General features: G+C 48.0%; 1 protein-coding gene across 3 annotated transcripts; it reads right to left on the bottom strand.

The window, feature by feature from the left end:
- Positions 1 to 2,929: 2,929 nt before the first annotated feature.
- npas4l (neuronal PAS domain protein 4 like) lies at positions 2,930 to 9,707 on the bottom strand. 3 transcript variants are annotated; one of them, XM_037466448.2, is made up of 10 exons: positions 7,775 to 9,707; positions 7,533 to 7,641; positions 6,584 to 6,747; positions 6,260 to 6,402; positions 6,068 to 6,167; positions 5,656 to 5,920; positions 5,457 to 5,566; positions 5,191 to 5,326; positions 3,804 to 5,083; positions 2,930 to 3,713 (listed from the first exon to the last, which is right to left on the bottom strand). In XM_037466448.2, exons 1-10 carry the CDS (start codon positions 8,094 to 8,096, stop codon positions 3,685 to 3,687), a joined length of 2,658 nt encoding a protein of 885 aa, XP_037322345.2. In that variant the 5' UTR covers positions 8,097 to 9,707; the 3' UTR covers positions 2,930 to 3,684. The 3 variants fall into 3 exon arrangements, with proteins under 3 accessions (XP_037322345.2, XP_037322344.2, XP_062422689.1); XM_037466447.2 differs by having other exon boundaries at positions 7,533 to 9,707; XM_062566705.1 differs by lacking the exons at positions 7,533 to 7,641; positions 7,775 to 9,707 and having other exon boundaries at positions 6,584 to 7,050.
- Between the last annotated feature and the right edge of the window lie 504 nt (positions 9,708 to 10,211).

Below are 10,211 nucleotides of genomic sequence, written 5' to 3'. Positions count from 1 at the left end.
TATGTGCTGCGAGGTGGAATTCAAGCACAAAGCTAACATTTTTATGAATGCTGAGCTTGTGGGGGGCAAATACAAAATACATTGAAAGACTTTCCCTCCCTTAATCCAGCAGTATTGCTGCTGCAGAAAAAAAAACGTATGTAAATCCATGAAAATCTGTAACGGAAAATACGACATCCAGGCACGTATTCTAAAGTCCCCAGTGGAAATTCTTATATGAGAAAATGTGTTTTTCAATATACCACAATCTCCATCAACAAAGGACAATGTGTTGAGCATATGTTGACAGCAGGATGCTTTTGTCTCTTCTGTGCACAGGTGCTTTGCCTTAAGTGGCAAATTCCTTCCAAGAGAGAGAAAGGTACCTAAATCAAACCTTCATATGCAAGTAGGCCCTGTTGTTAAGACACCATTTATATTGTTCTCCCTGGTTGGCTGGTCTTTCTCTCGTGACTATCAAACGGGATGTATTGACTCTGCATGACAGGGATCCACTGTTCAATCAGAGCTTTGGCTTGGGGTTCTGCAATGGGAGGAACAGGAGAGGTCCGGAAGGAACAGGCTGGAGTTTATTTTTGGTCTTTTTGTTTTAACCCAATTACAGTGTCAGTGTGTGCTGCTGACTGCACCAGCACCCGTCAGGTGCCTCTTTTGAAAAGTGCAACAACCAAGCTATAGACATGGAAATTTGATTCATTCATCCCAAACAATTGAGACACGGAAAAAATGAATTACACCCCGAGCAAATGAAAAGGCAGATTCAGGCTAACATGAGATAGCGTCCCTCGTGACAGCGTGCCTCACCTTTCCGTGACCTTGGCGGCTATCGCCCGTGTCATCGCTTCCATCTGCCAAACAATCCCCGGGCAATATAAACAAATCCCATTCTGGCTTTCCACATCTTCATCTATTTCAGAATAAATGTTAACCCTGAGATAAGCTTCCAATCGAACCCTCAAGCACGGTCGCCGTCACAATAAAAGCATGAAGCCGGTAAATAAACGAAGACACGGCAGTGCCACCTGAGGCCCTGTTGTCTGAAATCAGTGAGAGTTTCAATTCGGAGAGTCTTTCTCGAAAGTAAATGAGGTAATCATTCGTGAGAAGCCACCGGCGAGGCGGGTTATGAGAACCTGGCCGCTTGAAGAAGAATCCCATCCATGAGTTGCTCTGTTTAACTGCACCGATGCGCTTTTCCTTCAGCATCCACCCGAGGAAACACCTTAAGGAGCGACTGAAGTGGGGCAAGTGACAGTTTTACCTGTGTTCCCCCTTTGTCAGCTCTACCGCGTGGTATCATCTTCAGCCGCAATGCCGCCCTCAGATCTCCGATACGAATCAGTCATCAGTTTGTTAATCTAATCTCGCAACATCTCAATTTAATATCAGCGCTGCCTTTGATATTGTACATCCTTGTCCCACACAAGCAGAAGTTCTAGGCAACAGCTATGATAATCTGAATCAAATTTTCATTGATTTTTTTTTGGTGAAGATTCACCAAGCCGTTCAACACACAGCCAGGGCTGATGTAATAATAATCGTGTATCCACAGCTACAGAAGACGTGTTATGTGCAGAGACTTGGGGTTGCTGGGAGTGTTCACTGTGTGCGAGAGAAGAGAAAATGTGGATTTTTTCCGTCTCCCTGGTGTGGACAAATGCGCCGGTGCCCTGGACTCTTTGTCCTTGTGCCTTCGGGGAAATCATTATCATTCCAGGTAACACTGAGCGATGCAGAAAGACCGGAGCGCACAGCAGATGCTGAGACTTGTTAGGAACTTTATTTGCCATTATACCCTTCAACAGACATCACTCTTAATTAGGTCTCCATGGATAAGAATAGGCATCTGGACTGTTTGCCCATGATCGGACCAAATGATGTCCTTTTGTTCTCCCTCTCTCTCTCTCTCTCTCTCCCACACACACACACACACGCACACACACACTCCTTCCACTTCTTAAACCTTGCTTGAATACTACTCCACAGATATGTGTGTTACAGGGAGGCGATTGGAGCTATCACTCCATCTAGTGGTTGTTCTAACCCACATGGGTAAAAAAACAATGTGGGCCCCGCATTGCACGCACTGCACCAGCAGCAGCAGCAGCACGTCAGCGAGGTCTCCTGAGAGCTCTGTGCTCATGCACACGGTCCATCATCCACCTCACCTTCTTTGTCTAACTATTCATTTATGCATTGAGTCTGCATATTTGTCCCGGGACGTGAAATTTATTTTCCCTGTATACAGTTTATATGCTTTCATTGGTATGACCAGCCACAAGATGTAAATCAATGGAGCATTGAAGAGCTCAGTAGATGTTGAGCTGGGAAGGAAAAAAAGCTTCCTACAAAAATGTGTATTTTTTTAAAGATGTACTACTAATGAAGTGTCTTGTGAAAGGAGTCTTAATCCTCAGCTAGTTAACGAGGCCAATTCCTAGTTTATGCAACACAAGTGTACGTCCTGCTTTTATAACCTGTTTGCAGCTTTTTCAAACACAGACACACATAGTGATGATGAACGTACTGGAGCATTTAGCCTCTAAAGATTCAAATATTTCACTCATATATAAATATACATATTAAGATTATTCATGAGATGGACAGATACGGCTATGAATGGATGCTGTTGTTGCCGTGTGTTTGATGTTTTAGAAGCAACTGTTTGCCATAACAACGTGAAGCAATGACGCGATACATGTGGTCTGTTGGCCCCCAAGTGGACAAACTAAATAGCCCGAATTAAGCTTTATTTTGCTGAAAAATCCCCTACATTGGATTTTATTCAATCAGATACACCTACTGAATTGACAATAATTAGATTGTGTTTAAGGTGATACAAAATCTGCAAACAGGAGATTGTTTGTATTTTACAATGCATGCATTTCCTGCGTGTTCATGTGGAAGAAACGTAAGATTCATTCATAGCAACATGATTCAACGTATTTTTTTATTTGATTTATTTACATTTAACATCAGGTTTAACATTGGACATTCAGACATGTGCAGTACCAGTACATTAGAGATGAAAACATGTGGAATTGATAAACTTAGATTTAAGATTCACATTGCAGTATATTAAAAACATTTAAGTGTCATGTTCAAAAATAAATATAATTCAGGATCGGAATGTATTTAAATGTACCAATGAGGTAGGTGTTCAACCAACAATCATCTCCTTAATGAGTAATTTATTCACAAGAAACCATTAATGGCCCACTGACAAACAGAAGAGTAGTATTCTTTTTGCAAACTGATTTGTGTCTTCCCCTCGTGTTAAAGCTCATCCGGGTATCTTTAAAATATAGTTAATATTCCTTTCAAATCAGCCCGCCTTCTCGTTTATAAAATCCTCGCGGTAAGGACATTGATAAAGTGCTCAAGAGTAAACTGTGGTCACTCGGTATTAGAAGAAAAATACACCTCCATTTCAGTACGTAAGTGATGTCAAACAAGTACCTCATACAATGTAAGACAAAGATAAAAACATAAAACGCAGTCGACAGCAGTGTTGAGACATTGAGACAAAGCCAACGTCTTTTAGTCTTTAGTTGCTTTCCCACATTCCAGGAAGAAGTCTTTGAAAGCAAAGATGTCCTCTAAAAGGTCTTTGAATCCAGCGAAAGGAAGGTTGCCCTGACAATATGTCATACGAGTGGTAGTACAGTAAGTCACAGACTTATTTCAGTACAAGTTTTCTTCTGCAAGTTCACCTGAAAAGAGACAAGAGAACAACATTAGTGAATTGTAACCTACAGCGAATAAACCAACGGACACCGTTTCATCTGTTGACTGTGAACTACCTTGCTGAAGGTGACTCTGCATATAGCGGTTGAGTTGATGCAACCCAGTGTTTCGGTCATGGCGTCCCAACTGCAAACTGAAGGGTTCCACGGCGATGAACTGCTCTGCGGGCAGCGGGTCCTCTGCGATGGTCGGGGAGAGGCCCAGAGGCTCCGGCTCCGACTCGTGAGACCCCATCCTGCAGCGCAGCAGACCCTGCTGGTACCCGAACGCCGCAACGCCCGGCGGGGGAAAGTCCTCCTTCCCCGCGCCCACGTCCACGTCCAGGTCTTTAAGGATGCTGTCGAACACGCCGTCATCGAGCTCCAGCTCGCCCTTAAGAGGCGGGGCCGAGGGGAGCGCAGGATGACAGGGCCACTGGCGGCCCGCGGGCTGTGCGCCGGTGGTTGCGTGCGTGCGGTACACGGCGAAGCTGCTTGCCAGGGACGAGATCTGCTGAGCCAGAATGCTGATCTCTGCCTGCTCCCTCGCGTTGTAATGTGCCGTCTCCCTGGAGTCGGGAGATTGGCCGGGGGTGAGGAGACTCGAATGTGCGGGTGAGACGTGGTAGGGGACGCGGTGGACGAGGCCTCCCTCTTGTGTCTGCTGCGGGACGCCGAAGTCGTCGTGATGCAGCGCGCAGTCCGCCGCGCTGTCGCACAAGTCCGCCACGGACGGGCACTCGGGGACCAATCGAGCATCGGCCGTACACGCTTGGAAATCATAGGTCGGCGATGAGGAGGAGTAGGAGGAGTAGGAGTAGGAGGAGGAGGAGGAGGCTGGGGAGCGGGCGGCGAGCACGCCGAAGGCAGCCTCCTCAAACGCGTGCTCAGCGGCCGAAGCGAGGGAGCCGGAGGGTGATCGGTGACAGGTGAGCACCGCCTCCGGGTACGAGTAGTAGGAGGGAGAGCACTCGGGGGAGGACAGCAGCTGATCGGCGTACCCGTGCACCTCCAGCAGGAGGTCACGGCTGAGCTCCTCCTGCTGCTGCAGAGCGGAGCTGGAGGAGGCTGGGCTGATGGGAGGCGTGAAGAGAGCCGTGCTGTCCCCAGGGGGAGCGGGCGAGCCGTCGCCTCGGTAGGAGGCGCACGCCACCTGGCACGGGCCTCGCCCGCTCTCCCTCCTGGCCTTATGGCCGGGCTCGTCGCTTTGGCCGCTGGACGTCCTCCGTCTCTTGAAACACTTTGCGTCGCCGTGGGTCTCGGCGCGAGGCGCCTCCTGGCTCGCAGGACGGGCCGTGGGCGACGGCCTGAAGGCGTCGCTGGTGATTTTCTTCTGCAGAAATCGGGCCTCCGTTTCACTGCAAGAGCAAAGCAAAGGATTAGGTCAACGCTCGTGGCTTGAAGAAACGTGAAAAGGTGTCTTGCACTGTGCGCTCAGGTCTGCCAGAGGTGGAGTCCTTCATACCCGATGATGAAGTTGGTGCAGCTGATGCCCCGGCAGTCAGACTCCTTGTTAGCTCGGATGTAGATCCAGGTCCAGGACAGGTCCTTGCATTGGAGTCTCAGCACCATCTCTACCTGGAAGCCCTCATCTGCCCGCACTGGACAGGACAGGGAGGGAACATCGGGGGTTATTATCATGCACACGTTAATGACAACATGCACAGTGGAAATGTGGTTTTTCTTGACCTTAATGCAAATATGTTTTCCCTCAATACGCTGTACACTTACTTAAACTTCTATGAGAATCGGCACTCAAGGAGAGATCGTCAGGGTGGATAAGACTGTACCATGATCGGCCGGTCATTTCCTCAGTCGAATAGCCCAAAAAACAGGAGACGCTGAACAGGAAATACACAGAGACGTGTGTCAGAGACCAATACCACAACATTTGTGTTGCATCCGTCTGAAAGGGGATCTGTGAATGTACCTGTCTGACAGCTGAGTGAAGGTCATATCCAACCTGTGGACACTGTAGAAGCTGTCACAGGAGGTGGAGCCGGAGCTCTGCAGGCGGTCGACCGTGGGGGTGCAGAGGGCCACAAAGAGAGGCTCGCCGGTGGGACGGGCTGAAGAGGAGGGCTGCCACGGCTGGGGGAACATTTTGAAGCTCCCTTTGACCATCATGGAACAGCAGCTGCCGAATTGCAGCTTGAAGGCTTTGGTGGTTTGCATGCAGCATACAAAGCTCCTCTCTGAAGAAACAACGGTTCAGTTTAGCCTTTTGGTAAATCAAATCTTTGAGACGCTTTAGTAGGAATAAAATATGTCCTGTGCAACATTAGGACAGTTGCACAGTGATCCCAGTTCCTAATGCTATAATAAAGTGTAGTTAAAGTTACCTGATGGCGAGTTGTGTTCAATGTCCAGGTTTGTTTTCACAACATCAATGTCAGAGCGTTCCACCATGTCGTAGAAAGTGTCTCCTTGCAGCACGTCTATCTGAAAAATTAAAAAAAATAATTCTAGTTAGATACAAAACACGAAAGCCCAAGGCGAACTACACTTAACGGTGGATGTTCAAATCGACTCACCATGGACAAACCGAGGTATTGGTCAACATTCTCGGACACGTAGACCAGCCTCCCTTGTGCAGTGGTGACCAGGATGAAGCCGTGCAGGGCTTGAAGAAAGGCCTCATACGGCAGAGAGTGCGATCTCGCCCCAGTCGGGAGTCCTGTGGGAGGAAGGAGCGAGGTGAGCCTTGGTTACGCTCCACGCATCTCTGCCAGTTTTCGTCTTTGATGCTGTCCCCGCAGTGCCGGGAACTTTGTCACATTTTAGATTAGCGGCGACGGGGGCTGAATGCAGATGAGAGGTTCAAAGACATCGCAGGAGGACTGAGTGTGAAGTCTTACCCTGGAAGACAACAGACTTCCTGATGTAGGCGCAGATGGCGGCCATGGAGTGCAGGTAGGAGAGACGCTCCTGGTCCTCCTGGGTGGTAGGCAACAGAGCGCGCATATTCCTGATCTCGTGATTGATGTGGTCCCGCCGGGCTTTGGACGCTCCTTTGGTGGATCTGTGGGAGACCATGACTGAGGTCAGGGGTTTGGAAGATAACTGAAGAATCTAAATCTAGGGAGACAGAGTTGTCTACATCTAGGAGAAAGAAAAAAAAAATCTGTCTGAGGTGACCCTCCTCCTCTTCAACACCAGTGAGGGGCAAAAAAAAAAAGTAATTAGCCTAAACTGATCAAGCTTCTTTTACAACAAATCAGCCTGGTGTCTCCTCCTCCAGGGTTCCTATGGAAACTGCTGATATGAGAGGCTGTCGCGTCCGCAGCAGACAGGAGGGATCTCAGCGGACTTTGTGTGATCGGGATCTGTCTGGGCCCTTCCACAGAGAGCCTGTGGCTTTTATAGCTGCCAGGGCTTCAGCGTGGGCGTCACACACAAAGGGGAGGCTGGGCTACTGCTGCTCCCTCCATTGCCGTATAAAGTGGGTGTCCTCGGAGCGGGGCGCCCACGCCTCAAGGACGCACAGAGTGCCACAAAAGAAGAATTCTGTCCATTCCACTGTAACACTAAAGATCCATCCAAAGTATTGAGATTAACTTAAAATTAAAATTTGTAGCGTCTCTGTTGAATATTGTGCCAATATTTCAAATTAGACAATATAAATACACACACACATATACATATATACATATTTACTATATGCTACAGTTTATATAACATATATATAAACTGTAGTATATAGTAAACTGGATGACGTGCACGCGCACTGCGCGGGTTTTGCAGACACCCATGTGTTGATTGAGCCACTAGAGGACGCGAAGCCGAGGAGGAAGAGGAGTCACTGACCTGAACCTCCTGCAGAAGGAGCTGCGATGATGCTCGGGCACGAGATGAGACGTGCACGGAGCACTGACGTGACACTGGCAGGAGGTGCACCAAATAGTCATTTTGACACCTGGGGAAAGTAAAGCATAAATAAATAAATACAGCGAAGTGGGAAGAAGTAGTAGTTCAAACGTTTCTTTGGAAAACACACACTTTGAGTAAACAACAGAGGACATAATGCATAGAAATGAAAGATGTAGTACCTGTGTGGGGTCCGGTCTGGATGAAGAGTGTCCGGCCGGTCTGCCCGTCCCTCATTTTATACCAACACTCCCCCCCCCAAAAAAACAAAAAAACATGACACCCCTCAACCAACTCAACCGGAGGGGCTGAAGAAGAAGAAGAATAAGAAAAAGAGGAAGGGGTATTGTTACTTGTTGTGACGCGGTGACCGACGTCCCGAGGCGGGATATATTTAGTGAAGTGAGTCCTATAAATAAGCCGCGTGAGACGGCGGAGCTGTGCTTTCGCATTACTGAAGCAGAAAGAGCGTGCGCATGTATTCGTGCGTGGGCAGTGGATCATTTCTACCGTCTGCAGGTGTTGGCGACAGTTGCGTTAATTAGATCATTAATACTTGGTATACTGGGAGGCAGTCCGCGTGCACCCTGGAAATGACGCTCGCTGTCCCGCGGATGGATACGAGTGGAAAGGTTAAAAGGCTCGTGTGTCTGTTCATTATGAACCAATTCATTCTCAGCTTATTAGCCCACAAACACGGGGCAGATATGTCCCCGTCAGTAGGGTGGGGTCGAACAAGCACATTGAAAATGTTTTCTTTTTCCATGGCTGAGACGTTTATTTATTAGAAATGTACGCCTACTTTAAAGTATCAAAAGTGAAAGTGCTTTGGCACAAAAACGGGCCCTATGATTAATGGCACATATCACATTGCATTATCAACACTGATGTATCAGACTTCTTTTAGGTCCTGCAATAATTAGGGGAAGAGGTACAAAATAAAAACTCATATTTTGGGGTGTTGATTTTTTGGGAGAAATATGAAACATGAACTGTTCTAATGAAAACGAAAAAGTATGTTAACTCAAAAACATGGTTCACAAGGCCTTTGACTAATCTGCTAAACATCGAACTCATATATATATCTTGTCTGAAAAGTAAACACATTTGCATATGTATATGGTCTAAAATGTGTATAATTGCTGAAGACCTCTGAGAGGATATCTTTTTGTTCCACAGAAATTTCACACCAGGTGAAATTTCCCTTTTGGTTTGAGGCCTTAAAATTAACATGATCGTCATTACTCTTAGATTGTATTTTTTCAAGATAAGCGCATATAAAATGGCCACGGTTGAGTGTTTGGGGAAAAAACATTGTTTCTGTCAACTTATAAAAAATGTTGTTGATCAATGATGAGGTTATATCCATTTGATTAGAAGTATACATATTATTCGCTCATAGGACTCATACAGTACATACAAACACTCATACAGTACGTATACACACTCACACACACAGTACGTATACACAGACTGAATATACACATTCACATAAACATAACCAGCCCACTTCATCATTGATTAATTCCTCCACAGCCTCCGGGCTGTCAGCTATATATCGGCCTGTATTCTGTACTCAGTGGGCTTGCACTGCGTGTGTGTTACTCACTCAATTAAACCCCTGTTGGAAGGGAATTAAGCGACATGTCTGCAAGCGTGACGCACTGAGGGGCTTTTCAGCACATGAGTAGATTACGGGCCTAACAAATCATGACTAAGGCATACCACATTTTACAGAAGGATGCAACTCCTCCCGCGAGCGTTTTTCAGGAAAACTCCAGAACGGTTTCTCAAGTGTTGAGAAATCCCAACCTGTGGCTTTCTCTTGCATCAGTTTACGTTCTACAGCCACAGCTTATTTCCTCCACGGGCTCGTGCTCCTTTAATGCCTCTTTCCCAAATCCCCAATTTGGTGGCTGCAACAACGCTGGGAGCAGAGAACTAGAACTTGAGAGGCGATGTGGGAGGGTGGTGGATGGTGGGGTGGAGACGAGACAAAACAAATCACTGCCAAACAAATCCAGAGTCTGATTCTCAAGGGCCACGGGGATCGCCTGAGTCCTGAGGGGAAATTAGGAGAGTCATTTGGCCCGAGGGTCTTCTTGCATTAGCGCCTGCGTCACAGGCCGAGGCTCGGGACCCAGGGTCCAGACAGAGGTGGGGGCGGGGGGGGGGGGGGGGGGGAGGGGGCGGCACAGCTCCGCTTCCTGTGTGCGGCAGGGGCCAGGCGGGGGGGGGGTGTCTCTGGTGCCTCACTTTAAGCTGACCCTCCGTCTGTGGGCTGCACTTAACACTGCAGATAACGCTGGCTTTATAGCACGGGGCTGGTGACAGACGGGAACAAACTGCCAGGCCGCCGCTGGTAGCAGAGGCCAAGATTGGACCTGGGGTTCAGGGTGAGACACTCCCTTAGTCAAAACGGCAGCCGCACGCATCCCATTAGGTAGTCTGACAGCCAGTGGCACCACGGCTTCAGAGCGCCCAGTGAAGTAGACGATGAGGGCTATCAGACAGGCCGGCTGGGGCAGATCCAGCGCTCTGCAGTTCAACAGGAAGCAGAACCTGGGGAACCGCTGGGTTCAAAGAGCTGAAGGCTAATAAGTGGCACATGCAGAAGCT

Source organism: Pungitius pungitius, chromosome 13 (assembly GCF_949316345.1).
Source record: "Pungitius pungitius chromosome 13, fPunPun2.1, whole genome shotgun sequence".
Lineage (NCBI taxonomy): Eukaryota > Metazoa > Chordata > Actinopteri > Perciformes > Gasterosteidae > Pungitius > Pungitius pungitius.
This window is presented reverse-complemented; position numbering and strand designations above follow the sequence as displayed.

Bases quoted from the DNA above. Each gene is read 5' to 3' on its own strand.
- npas4l (XM_037466448.2), bottom strand. From the start codon at position 8,096: ATGATCCACTGCCCACGCACGAATACATGCGCACGCTCTTTCTGCTTC. The intron at 7,642-7,774 runs GTACTACATCTT...TACTTTCCCCAG, and splicing joins CCAGACCGGACCCCACACAG to GTGTCAAAATGACTATTTGG. The intron at 5,567-5,655 runs GTACATTCACAG...TTTCCTGTTCAG, and splicing joins TTCACTCAGCTGTCAGACAG to CGTCTCCTGTTTTTTGGGCT.